This window comes from Siphateles boraxobius, unplaced genomic scaffold, assembly GCF_051911475.1.
Source record: "Siphateles boraxobius isolate OS27281-9 unplaced genomic scaffold, OSU_SipBor_1 6, whole genome shotgun sequence".
In the NCBI taxonomy this organism is placed as follows: Eukaryota; Metazoa; Chordata; class Actinopteri; order Cypriniformes; family Leuciscidae; genus Siphateles; species Siphateles boraxobius.
In genome coordinates, this window is record NW_027509186.1 from 23,639,789 (window position 1) to 23,656,265 (window position 16,477).

General features: G+C 38.1%; 1 protein-coding gene across 7 annotated transcripts in view; it reads right to left on the reverse strand.

Annotated features, from left to right (window-relative positions):
* bcas3 (BCAS3 microtubule associated cell migration factor) overlaps positions 1 to 16,477 on the reverse strand; it is a 254,043-nt gene that overhangs the window by 180,217 nt on the left and 57,349 nt on the right. For all 7 annotated transcript variants that reach the window (XR_013195948.1, XM_077208302.1, XM_077208300.1 and 4 more), the window contains exons 14-15: positions 15,247 to 15,380; positions 6,483 to 6,747 (exon numbers count right to left, since the gene is read on the reverse strand). Coding sequence is in view for 6 of the 7 variants with exons in the window: in XM_077208302.1 (XP_077064417.1) it covers positions 6,483 to 6,747; positions 15,247 to 15,380 (399 nt within the window). In the remaining variant the exon portion in view is untranslated. The remainder of the gene's footprint in view (positions 1 to 6,482; positions 6,748 to 15,246; positions 15,381 to 16,477) is intronic.

Sequence of the window (16,477 nt, forward strand, 5' to 3'; positions counted from 1 at the left end):
GAGAGAGAGAGAGTGAGAGAGTGTGTGTGTGTGTGTGTGTGTGTGTGTGTGTGTGTGTGTGTGTGTGTGTGTGTGTGTGTGTGTGTGTGTGTGTGTGTGTGTGTGTGTGTGTGTGTGTGTGTGTGTCAAACAAGGGAGGAGGCAGTTTGTGATTACAGAGAGTGTTTGCTGGCCCTGTCTCTATAGATCAGATCGGCTCATCGGGCTGCATGTCCCACAGACACATACACAGAGAGAGAGAGAGACAGAGAGAGAAAGAGAGAGAGAGAGAGAACAGTGGAGATCTCATGATTGTAAATGATTCAGCACAGGAGTCAGTGAGTGTGACACGCTTTACCGCCACTCTCGACAAGAAAGGAAGACTTCTACTCTGCTCTAAAGGCACTACGGCCCTAACAACAAACATTAAATACAAGATTAAAGACTATTTAGTCCCATATTTGGCTTAGACATTATACACAAATATACAGTAGGCTCTGAGACCACTAAAATCATTATTTCACTAACTTTTCACTCAAATGTGTAATATAATTTGTAAATAAGTTAACACATTTTATTCACTGCAAAATAAACTACAGTTGAGGTTGGTAAGGCTTATTTAACATTTTTAAAAGAAGACTCTCATGCTCACCAAGGCCGTATCTGTTTGATCAAAAATACAGTAATATTGTGAAATAGTTTAACAATTTAAAATAACTGTTTTTCATTATAATGTATTTTAATTTTTAATATATATATTGCTTAATATTTTTGCAGAAACCGTGACACATTTTATCTGATTCTTTTTTTAATAGAAAGTACAAAAGAACAGCGTTTTTTTGAAATAGAATACTTCTGTAACAATATAAATGTCTTTACCGTCACTTTTTGATCAAAAAAATCTTACTGTCCTCAAACTTTGGATCAAAAGTGTATATTATAAAACACAACCTGTCAACTTTAGAAACAGTGTCGGTTTTTAAAACAATTTGCTCCAAACAACACTGTCAACAGTTTTGCAAAAGCATCCATGTCTGCCAGTTTTCGCTATAAGATGACGAATGGTGTAAACAGGCGTAATGACTGATAAAACAAGCCTGAAACCCAAACAAGCCGTATGCGGAGTTTAAATGGCCCAAAGGAAGTATCCCGTTATCCCTAATTTAATAACAGCGAATTAACAGCTTCCTGTTGCACCTTGTTTTTCATTTCAAAATAGTCAATGAACATAGGTAAAGAAGCAGACCAACAAGCTTTGTAAAACTGAAATGTAATTTCCTGTAAGCGCAAAGCTAATGGTGAGCACCTAAGTCCAGACGGCACTTTCAATCACACTCCTCACAAACTTGTGCTTGGTTCGGCACGGAGCTTAACCGCTGCACACATGAGCCTTAAACACATCAACAACAGTTACGCTTCAAAAAGCATTTTCTTTCACCATTTGTTCATTTATAGGTAGTTTATAGGCATGAGGACAAAACAACTTAGCAGAAAACACCACCTAAACAAATGAATTAACTCTTTGTTAGCACTGAACAAAGAAGGACTTGTTGAATTATCTGACAATGCCATGAACCTAAGGCGAGGGGGATGTGCCTCCTAAAATAGACTGAAAAAACTCCACAATTAAACTGGAAGAGAAGAAAGCCCGATTGTGGTTTCTATTTTTACAGAGTGCCAGCTCTGAAGGATGTGTACTTCTCTAGTTCCTTCCCTAAATCAATGAGTTGTCACAGGAGACAATTGCAAGTCTACTGTTGTGGCTACCGTGTCTCAGCTTTTCTTATCAATCATTTATTTCTGCTGCCTCCGTTCACGCTCATGGACCCAAAAATGAACAAAACCGACGGAAAAACAACAGAAAGTGACGCTGATAGCCTTTTCTCTTTTTGTGTCTGATAACTAATCACAGCGGAAAAGGATTTAAAAGTGCGACAAACACAAAAACAATTTTTCAATGACGGAAAATGCCGTTTCCTAGAGAGGAAAAATATGTTTTTTATTTATTTGTAGAAATCCTGTTGCCATTATACTGTTTAGCAAACGAACAATTGCACTACCGTTCAAAATCTTGGGGCCGGTAAAATCGTATTTTTGAAAAAATTATACTTTTATTCAGCAAAGATACATTCAATGGATCAAAAGTGACAGTAAAGACTTTCACATTGTTTTACAAAAAAAAATCTATTTTTAAATAAATGTTTTTTGAACTTTACATTCATCGAAAAATCCTAAAATATTTGGATCACAGTTTCCACACTAATATTTAAAAAGCACAACTGTTTTCATGTGACAGTGAAGACTGGAATAATGGCTGCTGAAAATTCAATTTGCCATCAAAATATATATTTTTTTTTACATTTTAAACTATCTATTAAATCTATTAAAATAGAAAAGTTATTTTAAATTGTAATAATATTTCACTGCATTACTGTTTTTACAGTAGTTTTAACAAATAAACAAACAAAGCCCCTGGTGAGCATAAGAGACATTAAAAAAAAGCATTAAAACAAAAGTGTTATTCTCACAGGCAATGAAAATTCCTAGTTTAGCTTTAAGTCAGAATAAGTGAATGCTAAAAGTGTGAAGGGTAATGTGTGATTTGTAATACATTGAAATGCCTAAAAAAAAGTAAAGGATGGGAAAAAGAAATATTGAATCAGATTTGAAAATGAAGCAAACAATTCTGGCAGGAAATGCGAGCGGCTCAAGCATTCCAGTATGAGCCCATAGGAGAGGCCCTCAGGGACCACGGAAAAGTGCAAACCACTTTGTCTCCCTCTCTCCCCCACACCGTTTCATCTTAATTCAAAAGCCACATCCTGCTATCCTCCCATCTTTTGGCTTAAGGAATTATGGAATGATCCTTGAGGTTATAAAATCCGGACAGTCCAAGGTTGCCTCTAAGGCATATGAACTGCCTCAGACTTCTGTTTCTTAGATTTCCCCATCCTGTTCTCAGTACAAAAAAATGTCACCTCAGAACCCTGTTGTCAAAGTGGCTCATCGGGCTGAAGCTGATAGGACTAATTGTTGACAGGTGCTTCTAATACCAGACTTTGAAAATCGAGTCTGATTTACGACAGGGCTTCTATGGCCCACTTTCACGGCTGCTGGTAACATCCCTACAGGAGACGCCAAGCATTCCGGCCCTGTGATGTCACAGCCTTGCTCATCTCAAAGTAAAAACAGAACTAAAAGTTATTGATATTTTCTTGGAGACAGTCGAAAGAAAAGATGAGTCACTCAGATTAATTATATTGATTATTTAAGAAAATAGAAATATATAAATTTTAACTTTAAAATGTGGTGCTCATGGTTTCATGGTGTATTTATTAATAACACGATTATTTAAAATATAAGAATATATATAAAAGATTACATTTTTATCCTTTATATCAGCTAAAAATCAGCAAGATGCAATGCAGTGGCCAAAAAAGAATTTGAAGCTTATTTTATTGGTTTAGATAAAAGTGTATCTTGCATGTTATATACAAATAAATACATTTATTTTTATTGCTTGATTCACTCTCAATTTTACCAAACTGACAAATTTGGTTACTACATAGCATCTTGGTGATTTTCAGTGTCTTGCACAATGAGCACCATATTTCAAAGTTACTTACTACTCTTTGAGCTGAAGTGGTTCAGTATGATGTTATTTGCTATGTGACTTTGGGTGACAGCACATACACAGTTGTCAATTCACCTTTTAGTGCTTTATCCAGTTCTCTACTTTAACGTGCATCAGAGCTGTTTCTCTCTTCTGTATGTGTGCGGTGCAAAAAAATCACAGGTAACCCTTTTCCACCAAAAAAGAACTGGTTCGGAATTGGTGCTGGTTCAAAGTTGGTTCGGAGTTGGTTCAACTTGCGAGCCTTCTCAGAACCTGTTTGTTTTTCCACTGACTAGAGCGCCCAGCGAACGACGTTGTTACGTCACTGTGTATGTCGCTATACATCTTGGCTAGAAACGCTTGCAAGTACAACATTACTTTGGGATTATCTCTAACTCGTGTACCAAGAAGGCTTTAAAAACAATTGAAATAGAAATCTTTTAATCTTTTCCTTTGATATTTAATATTTTCTGATTAGTTATGTACCCCTGTCTTGTGTCTTTTTTTTCTTTCCGTTTATTTGTTCTATATTGTGACTGTTTTCTTCCTTGCTTACATAATGTTTTCAATAAAAATAAAGTTAAAAAAAAAAAAGCTAGAAACGCTTGCGCCAACTTCAAGCACAACAATTACAATGGCGGACTTCATCGTGTTTCTGCAAATGTTTCTCCTGGTTTTGCGGTCAGAAAAGATGTTTAGAACACATCTAAACCCGCCCCCAGCCCCCGCCGTAAGCATGAAGTGGTAAAAGAACGGTTCTCTGGTTCTAGTCCAGCAAAGAGTTGGTGCCGCTTTGGAACCAGTTTTCCTGGCCGAGAACCGGTTCTTTGGCCGTCCAAACTCAAAGAACTGGTTCGCGAGTAGGCACCGGCTCTGAACCGGCTCTCAAAATGCTTTGGTGGAAAAGGGGTATGGAAGAGGTACAAGCCTTGACTCACTCGTGTTGCCAGATCTTGCTAGACAAACAGTGAACAAGAACATGCTAACAATAAACAAAATAAATCCAAATGCTTTATGCTGAAAATAAAACCGAAATACCACGACCTGCACCTGCTCATAGCTCCATAAACTTGATCACTTTATAAGAAAAGCTTAAATAACCCAAAAACGCTTATAAGTGGACATGGGAACATTGCAAGAGCATGCTCTGTCAAGCAGCCTTATCAATCATGAGCAAAACAAGACACCTCCGTCGACTGTGCTTTAGTTAAAATTGCTGAACTTAACTAGTCTTTTGTCGCTGTAATATTTCATTGGCGTTTCGTACACACACGGAAACAATAATTTAGGGGACTCACTCCTTTATTTAAAAGCGTTTGTTACTACTGAAACTTTACAGTGTGTGTAATCAGCCAGAGTAAGCAAGGCTCTCTTGAACCCTTTGGAAACCTCTGCAAACACCCTGCAACTGACCAGTCTCCTGTGTCCGTATCAGCAGGGTGCCTTCGGCGAGTACAGGGGTATTGATTAATCAGACCTCTGCTTTGTGGAGTGCTGATGGGCAAACAACACTGACAGGCGTGCCAGCTCTTGTGGCAATCAGCACAGACATGAGAAGTGTGTGTGTCAGTGGGTGTGTATGTACGTAACAGTCAGACGTGGTCAGAGTGTGTGTGTTTGCAGCCAGGGACAGTGTTTGACAAACATCACAGTGTTGTGACAGAGGTCAATAGGCTCGATCATAGGGTCTGCTAGGGTGACTCGATTAACTCCTAAATGGCCAGGATACACTTACTCGGTTTCAAATTCTAGTGCCAAAAAAATCAGGGCTATTATCTTTAACTAAAACTAAAACTAATTAAAACATTTTTGTTAATTAAAATATAGCTGAAATCAAATCAAATATAAACATTAGATGAAAAACAAAACTTAGAAATGTTGATCGAGCCACTAAAATTACAAATCGAAAATAAATAACAACTAAAACAGAAATAAAAATAAATTAAACCTAAATGGTATTATTTGTAAAAAAAAATAAAATAAAAAAAGAACACTAATAAAAATGACAAAAAATGACAAAAAATTTAAATAAAAACTGAAAATATTACAATAATGGCTAATTAAAAAAATTCTAATAAAATTCAATAAATTATAACACTATAGAAAATAAGTTCAAGATGCTGGATAAAACATGGGCCTTGTGTGGCCATGGGTCAGTTATGAATGAACTTAATTCCACAAATCGCGCTATTGAGCCACTCAAAATTACCACAAGGGAAATTCCTTCAATATGACAGCCCTACATTAAGCCACAGAAGAGATACTTTTCCCTAGGCGTCTTTCTGTTTGGAGTGGAGTGGAACGCGGTCAAGCAAATTGAACTTTGAGCTTCGGGTTCGCGCCTAAACAATGGCCAAATACTCACAGAAATATGTCAAAATGACCGGCTTAGTGAGTATTTACTTAAAACACTGTCAGCTATGTCTTAAGTGAGAATAAACAGTTAGGAAATAAGACGCAGGTGTGTCAGTATATTGGATCTGTGCAATAGGTCTTAAAGTGACAGCAGCCTAATATTCCAGCTGCTCTGTGTCATTCATGTTAAAACAACAAAAGACAAAGAACAAAATAGTTGTTAAGAATAGTATTATTTATTTGATTGCTTGGTATCAATGATCGTATCGACCAATACTGCTTCCAGTGATCTGTAATCGGTGATCCGCCCCAAAAATCCTGTACAGAGCCCCCTTTAGTCTCTCAAGCAGAGCAATTTTTGTGCAGCATGCAGAGATGTTTCCCATGTTGAACATTTCAAATCAGTCACTTAATAGTTTCCATGACAGTTGGAACAGAACGACCTAGTATAACTACTGTTACCAACTAATGAAGCACTGCAACTGTGCAGTCACAGAAAGACCCGGCATAATCTTTGCTAGTGTTTACTAACCATGTAGTGGTGATCCGGATGGGCTACTTGAAAGGCCAGGAATGGGGCTACATCGGCCGCCCTGTTTGCTGCTCAGCTCTTGCTCGATTTCCTCCAGTCCGGCACTCTTCTGGAAGCGGCTCATGCGATTGACCACACGGGGAGACATATGCGTGCGTGCGCATGGCGCTCCACCATATGGGTTGATGGGAAAGACATGCGAGGTGCCACGAAGAGTACTGATCACCACCCAGCGGCAGTCATGGCTGAAGCAGATGTCCTGCACCTAGTTAGAGAAGAGATACGAATATAAGCTCAATATAATAAGCTCCTTTGGTTAGGAATAAAAAATATAAAATCATCATTTAAATAAATAATATTGGCATTACAGAAAGTTGGTTGACTGTAGCATCTTGGAACAGTACGAACATTAAAGCAATGTCTTTCCTTCAAAATTTCAGAGACAGATCTTTTCTGTTTTATTTGGACGTACATTCAAGTGAAAGGGATATTTGAAAAATAAAAAACAAAAAATAAAAACAAAATAGGACGGGGACCTCTATCCATCAGTTATTGATTGGATATAGGCAGATCTGAATGTGAGCTTTCAGAAAGCTGTAAGACTGTCAACTGTAAGAAAGGGCCAATTAAAAATAACCAGCTCAAAAATATGAATTTTTAAAATAATTTTTAAAATGGATAGGATAAATCTTTATTTAATGCCAACTTTTAAGGAACTGAGTTCTATAGGAATATTCTCTGTTGTTGCAAGTCGTGACATTATGATTTCATAAATAGCTTCTGGTTAAGACGAAAACAAATGATCTTTAAAAAATGTGTTCTGGAATGGTTGAAAGGAATGAAAGTGAGGTGTTGGTAATCACAGCAAGGTGCAGGGGTGGAGAGGTTTCGGAACTGATCACCAGATAATGGTTACTGCCATGAACAACCTGAATATCTAAACCTGGCTTTTGTATTTATTAAAATCTCACCCCTGACAAACCATCAAACTGCCAAAACAGTGCTTCCTGTGTGTTCTATAAACACAATAACACATCCTGTGTTACAACTCCTATGTTCAGTCTATGCTATTTTAAAAACTGTTGGTCTATGCAGGGTTCCAGACTGCGACCAAATTGGTCGCATATGCAACCATTTTTTGAGAATGTGCGAGTTAAAATGTAATGTGGTCGCATTTGTGCGAGTGGACGCTTGAGCAACAGAACGCCGTTGTATCAGCTGCTGCAGTCCGTAACTTATGTTCAAAATGAACGAGTAGGCTACATCATGAATGCATTTTCCAAACCGTGTTTTTGACTTATTCTGAATCACTACGGTACGCCTATAATAAGTGTTTACATTCGGACTATTTTATCCCGGGGACGTCTCGGCTGCGGAGTAGCCCAGTGCCTGCGTGACTCGCCATAGACATTAACGGAGAGAAGTTCCGTCTACAATGTTCTTCCGCAAGACACGTGCAGTTTATTTATTGACGACCGTAGACGTCACGCGCATTGCACACTGATGGTGAAACGCGCCAATTACGAATTCACAAATTAAGGCATATAAAAATGATAAAAATGGTCTCACGAAACACAGAGCCCCTTCCTCCTACGTCTTTTCAGCGGTTATATTTTCCTCTGTCGAGCGAATACTCTCATGATCGCTCGACAGAGGAAAAGGAAATTATTATAAAATGCAGAAGGTAAGGAGTGTGAGATTTCTGCTTTTTGTTACAACTATAAACTTTGATAACGAAAAATCTGTATCAGTTTATTATAATACTCTAATCTTTTAAAATGTAATGCATACAATTGAATGTTAATGATTTTTAAAAGATAGAAAGATGATAATAGACAGATATATAGATAGATAGATAGATAGAATATGATTCAAATGTAAATAGATAGATGGTATATAATTCAAATGTAAAATGCTTAAAATTACAGATTAAAATTACTGTCCAACATCCATGAAAATCCTGAAATTTGGCAATGATAATTAATATATTACAGGTATTTCTGCTGCAACCCAGAAAGCCTTTGCTAGCCTTGGTCCATACAAACCACTATTCATCAGCATGAATTGATTAATCCCATGGCATGTAGCAAAAAAAAAAAAAAAGGTGCGACCAAATCATATGCTGGTGCGACCAACTGAGAAAGTTGGTAGCACCAGTGCAACCAGTGGAAAAGTTAGTCTGGAGCCCTGCTATGTATACATTGGTGGTGGTTGAGGAGATTCCCCCTCCCATGTAAAAGCGCTTTGAGTACCCAGAAAAGTGCTATATAAATGTAAAAAATTATTAATTATTAATATGATGTTCAATATGGGCGTTGAATCAAACCCTGTTTTTTAAGCATCTTGCGCCATGAGCATTGTTTTATAAGAGAGCATCTTGAAGTCCTCTTCTATCTGTTTTAGAACACAAGAACTTGTCCTAAAGTAGCTCTATGCATTGATCGTGAGCTTTCCCTAAAACATGGTCCAGAAATGTTACACTTGTCTTTACCAAACAGCACTCTACTATCAGCAAGGCTAATGGCTTTTTTATGGCACTTTTTATGGATAGCCATCAGCTACTGGAATGCAGCTGTCTGGAGATCTGTCTGATTCTAGGTCATTCTGCTCTATCTGTCTCAGATCAGTCTCAAGCTGAATACGCCAACCCGGAGATGAGCAAACGAGTCAAGATCAGTGATCACTTCCTGTTCAGGGACAACACCAATCAGTTCATTTTCCCTAGAGGTGTAAAAATAAGATTTAGGCAACCAAAGACAAGGACTGGGATATTTCAATTGGTTAATCAGACACACATCAAATGAGGTGTTTGGCCAGTCATGTGCTACTCAGAACAGCTAAAATGGTGTATGGCTTCAGGCAACGTGGGCTGGTAGGTTATTTACCTTCACGCACACTAAGGTCAGCCCGGAGCAGGTTGGGAGTCAGTAAAAGCAGTCAGCCAGCCAGATAAGGCCGGGTGCGTGTGTCCGCCCACGAGGCATTATCACTCCTTCTATTTGTTCTGCTCAAGATAATGCGTCTTGGAGGGTGCTTGCTTTATGCAGTTTGCACTGTTTACAATGCCAGATCAAAGCCAACGCATGGCCAGGCAGCAAACCTGGCATGAGCCGGTGACAGATTAACCACCTTTCTCATCTCAGCAGAGCTGCGGGCCACCATGGCCCTGTGCTCACAAAGGAGGGAAAATGAGAATGTTTTACACACTTGGTTCCAGCTCTCTGCCATGCCTGGAGGTACCAGCTAAGGTAATCACACCTTCAATATAAGGAGCAGGTACGAGAGGAACATAAACTTCACCCACGGGCCAGTACCCAGCTTGCAATTCAGCATTTTTGACTCACTCAGAGTGCACTTGAAGGGTAAAGGGACAAAGCGATTTCAGAACGAAAAAAAGAAAGTAAGAAAATACCATAATGGACATAATATTAAAAAGAAAATGGCATTAGTAGTTAAAAACAAGTCTTTTTACAGACATAACACTTGATTGTGCTGCAGTTATATGGCACTCATATGAGAATAACATACAGTGAAACAGTTTTTATTCCACTGCAGTGTTAATATTTGTCATGTAAAGAAGGATTTAAATTGAGGAAATATGTCTGGCATGCTTTTAGACATCGCACGTAAGAGTGAGAGTCTATGAACTAGAGCAGAGATCAGGTTTGTGTGCATATCCAAACATGACACTAGCCGAGTAAGTAAGGGTCTAGGCCCTTTCGGAATAAATATTAGTTCTACTTAAGCAAATAAAACCTTACAATTTGCCAACTGAAGGAGATATTGTGGTGGAACAGCTGCAAGGCTGAATGGATGAAACAGCATTTAGGAGAAAGGAAAACTAAATCACTGCAGTTATTTCCCAAACTGATTTGTGCAATAACCCAATAGATCACAAAAGTAAATTAAACTTTTAAGCACCCAGATAGATTACCAAGGCTTGGCAGACGCTAATGATCAGATCATGTCCTTAGATGTCCGCTTAAACTATTCAACCTGAGTAGTGTTACATAAAATACAAAAAAAGGTGTAGATTTGACCATCATCTATTGGTTTAAAATACTACCATACTAAAATAATGATCAATATGTGATAATGATGATTGAGACCATTCATCGTCTTAATTTGACTAGTAAAAATAAAAATAAACTAATTAAAAATAGAATAACTATTAAAAAGTAGAAAAATATTTAAATTAAATAAATAAAAATACATAAGTAAAGTAAAATAAAGTAAATTAAAATAAAGAATTTGGGGCAATATTTCAAATGGTATTACTTCAGCACAGACGTGGTGTCAGTTCTCCAAACAATCAAAAAATACAAAGGTTTCTGTTTCAAATAACACCATTAGTTGTTCTAGATCTGTCATTTATAAAGCTGGGCTAAAATTGGCTATATTCAGCACTGCCCAAGGTCTATTTCCAAGGATTTAAGAAAAAGTTGTGTAAAGTCACTAGCGCAACCATGTTGTCCCAGTGGGAATGTCCTCTTGTCTATGACCTTACAGCCTAAGATATCACAGGTGTTACAAGTCCCAAGCTTGACCCCAAGGTGCAAGAGTAAAAGCTTGGTCAGGAGCACAATCTAAGCTCTCACCAGCCGTCTGAGGTATTTTTAGGAACTTTTCTCTTTTTTAAGCTATGGTGATTGAAAACACATTGGCAACACTAATAGTTTCAGGTCTTCAGATTCCAGAGTGTTGAAAACTGAACGTGGGAGCCACAGGGGAGGAAGTTTTAGAATAAGCAAAGACTAACCGCTGAGAGCCCAAATATTTCAAGTGAATCCATGTAATTTTGCTTTGTACTGGGGCAATGTTCTCCAGGTACAAAAAACGAAGAGAAATAAAAAGAGTTCATATACTGTGACTATGGAAAAGCCCTAATGTTCTTAACCTTTTGTTGATGGACAGTTATAACCACAAAAAAATAAAGAAAGTCAAGAACTGACTAAACTTAATATATATATATATATATATATATATATATATATATATATATATATATATATATATAATTAATGTTTAACAGTAACACAATTTCAAGATACAGTGACGCTCACATTTTGCATCTGTAACACAGTAGCGAGGGGTCATGTATCTCATAGTCAGGTTTAAGATCAAACAGATGGGTCATACACACACTTTTTGTCAAACAGACACTGCTCAACACACTACAAAAGAGCCAGAAACAGCAGTGCTGGAGCTCAGTGGTACCAAGCCTTATGTCTCTTGACAGTATTTAGATAACATGCAAGGATTCACCAACGATGAAAAGCATGTTCAAATTGCACATTTCCAGAGCCATACAAGCACAGGCAACTGTAAACAGTTGTGGGTGGCCCACAAAGACTTTAAATGATTATGCTAATGATTAAAAGAGTCCGGAAAGGCAATATTTCATCACAATAACTCCCCCGAAAATAGCGTGAGCGTACATAGGCATGTGTGTGAAAGCAAGGGATGGGACGGGGAGCTTTGAAGTTTGACTTAATATCCCACACTGTCCATGTATTACTTGAATGCAAGACAGCTTATTTTTTTGTTGTTGATATATATTCCATGTGGAGTATGAGTTTATGAGTTTGGACCAGTGGCGTAGCCAGAATTTTATATTTGAAGGGGCCATAATATTTTATATATATATATATATATATATATATATATATATATATATATATATATATATATATATATATATATATATATATATACATACAGGTGCTGGTCATATAATTAGAATATCATCAAAAGGTTGATTTATTTCAGTAATTCCATTCAAAAAGTGAAACTTGGATATTATATTAATTCATTACACACAGACTGATATATTTCAAATGTTTATTTAATTTAATTGTGAAGATTAAAACTGACAACTAATGAAAATCCCAATTTCAGTATCTCCGAAAATTATTATATTACTTAAGACCAATAAAAAAAAAGTATTTTTAGAAATGTTGGCCAACTGAAAAGTATGAACATATAAACGAAATATTAACTCATCCACCAGAGCTACTTCTAGAGGTGACTGTATAATACCATATAGGAAAAGTTCCTTTGGACAGTGAGCCTTTTCCTACAGAGCAGCGTGTACCTGGAACACAATACCTACAGAAGTAAGAAACATTACTTCTCTCACCAACTTTTCAAAAATTGTAAAACAGTGGTTGCTAGACAATAAAATATTTTGTGATAATTTGCAGTAGTGCATTCATGTATTCACAGGTTGATATATTCTATGTGTCATTATTTGTGCTTGCTTGAGGTGGAATGCATCTATGTAATCTGTTTATGTTCTTCATGTTTTCTGTATGCAATGTTTTTACAGTTTTTTATAATAACAACCTGTCAGAGACTCCGGATGAAAATTAGTCTGTATGGCTACATCTGGCACGTTTACATTTGGACATTGTCCTTATGTTCATTAATGTGCATTGTCCCTTTTAAACAAACAAACAAACAAACAAAAGTATGAGCATGTACAGCCCTCAATATTTAGTTGGGGCTCCTTTTGCCTGAATTACTACAGCAATGTGGCGTGGCATGGAGTCGATCAGTCTGTGGCACTGCTCAGGTGTTATGAGAGCCCAGGTTGCTCTGATAGTGGCCTTCGCTCTTCTGCATTGTTGGATCTGGCGTATCGGTGCACTTCGCCTTCTGAGAATATAGTTCCCAATATTTATACGGTAAAAATGTCTGTGTCTCATATGACCTTGTTATTTGTACACTCTGTGAATATACAAATCAAAACATGAAACCTATTTACATGTTGTGATTTGTATAGTCATAGTTGTATATAAACATTGGGAACTATATTCTAAGAAGGCGAAGCACTGCTACTTGGGCGGAGTGATAACCGCAGCACCTGAGACGCACCGTGCTGAGGAGCAGAGAGTTCGCTCAGAGTTGGAGTAATATAGTCAGTAAAAGAATAGTGAAAGCATAGTTTACAATCATGGGTGTTCGCTATATTGTAAAGAGCTGTGACAATAAACAGGAGAGACCAGGTAATACCATGATGTTTCATAGAATTCCAATCAAAAACGCTGACCTGATGAATCAATGGCTACTTGCTCTGGATATCGATCCAAACTCACCTAAAGAGATCATCAAGGACCATCGTGTTTGCTCAGTACATTTCACTGAGGACGTCTATTTTGAGAAAATGGAATTTGCCACACGGACCATGAAACGTGTGCTGATGGATACGGCCATCCCATCGATAGCACAGACGGGACAAAGTGGATCACCTGTGGCTGCGGTAAGTGTTCCGTTATGTTTTTAGATGACTAGCCTACTGTAACAGTGCCATTAGCTAGATCTAATGTAACGTTAGTGACACTATTAGATGAATAGGGTGGTAACTACTATTGCAGTTGTTCCTGGGCTCCATGTATCCCCTGTAATGTTAGTATTGTGTTGTCACGAATGTGCTTTATCGCCCCAGTAACAAATGAGCGGAGCCAGAGGTAAACCTAGTCACGTTGGTTTTGTTGACGTTAGAAACAACGGTGCGTCTCTCAGGTGCTGCGGTTATCACTCCGCCCAAGTAGCAGTGCTTCGCCTTCTGAGAATATAGTTCCCAGTATTTATACGGTTAAAAGATGTCTGTGTCTCATATGACCTTGTTATTTGTGAACTCTGTGACTATACAAATCACAACATGTAAATAGGAAAATGTTTGGGTTATTTTGTCACTTATTGGGATTACTATGCTAGCTGTAGCCATTTACCATCAAGTCTTTGTGCTAAGCTAGGCTAGGGGTTGGTGCGTCAAACAGAGTTACAGCACTCACGGAGATGAAAAAGGTATGTATGGACTTATCTAACTCTGGGGGATACGGCGAATAAGCTAAAGTCCAAAAAAGTCGCCGTGTTCCTTAAAGGTCAGGCGAGTTTGCTGGCCAATTAAGAACAGGGATACCATGGTCCTTAAACCAGGTACTGGTAGCTTTGGCACTGTGTGCAGGTGCCAAGTCCTGTTGGAAAATGAAATCTGCATCTCCATAAAGTTGGTCAGCAGCAGGAAGCATGAAGTGCTCTAAGACTTCCTGGTAGACAGCTGCGTTGACCTTGGACCTCAGAAAACACAGTGGACCAACACCAGCAGATGACATGGCACCCCAAACCATCACTGACTGTGGAAACTTTACACTGGACTTCAAGCAACGTGGATTCTGTGCCTCTCCTCTGTTCCTCCAGACTCTGGGACCTTGATTTCCAAAGGAAATGCAAAATTTACTTTCATCAAAGAACATAACTTTGGACCACTCGGCACCAGTCCAGTCCTTTTTGTCTTTACCCCAGGCGAGACGCTTCTGACGCTGTGTGTTGTTCAAGAGTGGCTTGACTCAAGGCATGCGACAGCTGAAACCCATGTCTTGCATACGTCTGTGCGTGGTGGTTCTTGAAGCACTGACTCCAGCTACAGTCCACTCCTTGTGAATCTTCCCCACATTTTTGAACGGTTTTGTTTCACAATCCTCTTCAGGGTGCGGTTATTCCTATTGCTTGTACACTTTTTTTCTACCACATCTTTTCCTTCCCTTCGCCTCTCTATTAATGTGCTTGGACACAGAGCACTGTGAACAGCCAGCCTCTTTAGCAATGACCTTTTGGGTCTTGCCCTCCTTGTGCAAGATGTCATTGGTTGTCTTTTGGACAGCTGTCAAGTCAGCAGTCTTCCATATTTATGTACTAAAGGACAGTGCTTGAAGTAAGGAAAAGCTTTTATGTAAATGGGGACATACACATGTATTCTTACCTTAGCCTCAGTCTCTCCTCTGTGAAGAGTGTATAGATGATGAACTGCACTCTGGGAAGACGCCCATGGGTGAGTCAAGATTTGGAAAACATGGAAGTCATGGCCAAGGGTGTCTGTGGTCACCAATAACATACCTGTAGATCAAAGAAGAGCCATTTATTTTAACATATTGGACCATCTAAGCACTATCAATCAAACACTACTTCCCACAGTTTTGGTGACACAGGAAGTATTGAATTGAGGGCTGTCAATCTATTTAAAAAAAAGATATGCAAATAATTAATCACACTGTGATAAAAAAATTGCAGCAGCACGATGAAGGGCACATAATTGGCATAAAATATATAATGCTAGTAGCCACAGGAAGTGGGGATTTTGAATTACATTAATTTGAATTTTTATTAATTTATTTTATTGTTTATTGCATTAATTTCTGCAGTTAATATGGACCGCTTAATGCAAGTAACACAGCATTTTATTTCACTTCCTGATGCAACACAATGTTTTTCCCCACTTCCTATAGCTTGTCTTATGTTCATGCTAATTATGCACCCTTCGTTATATTGCTTTCTTCAGCCCCATGAAGCCAATTTTTTTTCTACTTTTTTTTTTCGGAACTAGTTATTTAGTACATTTTATTGTGCTATATACCATTTGCATTTGGGGACTGGCAATGTGACCAAAATCAACTGTGGTCTAGCGATTAGTCTGTGTGCTCAATTGAAAGTGCTAGGAAGGGCCATAAATGTTGTGGTCCACTCTAAATATATATATACATAATCATGTCAATTCTTTACTTGCTACAATGCAAAAGTTGTGGGCTTAAACTGAGAAGAACAAAATGCAAAACAATGGCACCCAGATTGCCTATAAGTATTGAGCATTTCATGAGACACGTTTACATGGTTGTAAAAGGGCAGTCGAGTTCCACTGCAACTTGTGTTCTAGAATTAACTGCATGCCAAGATCTTCCCTCAGCTGTCAGGGCCAAAGTATGTGGATCTGTTTTAAACACAACCGCAGGAGAACCCAAGTGGAACCTCTGATGACAGGGCCTCTCATTTTCCCACTTTTATTTGAAGTAAGTGAAACTACAGAAATTATAAGCTCTTACTGTAAACAACACACTTACTAAACCACAGCACAAGAAAAAAGCCGAAGTGAACCTTCATGGCAACGCAACCCCGCATACAACTTATTCCTAAAAACAGTGTGACAGCTCTACAGGCTA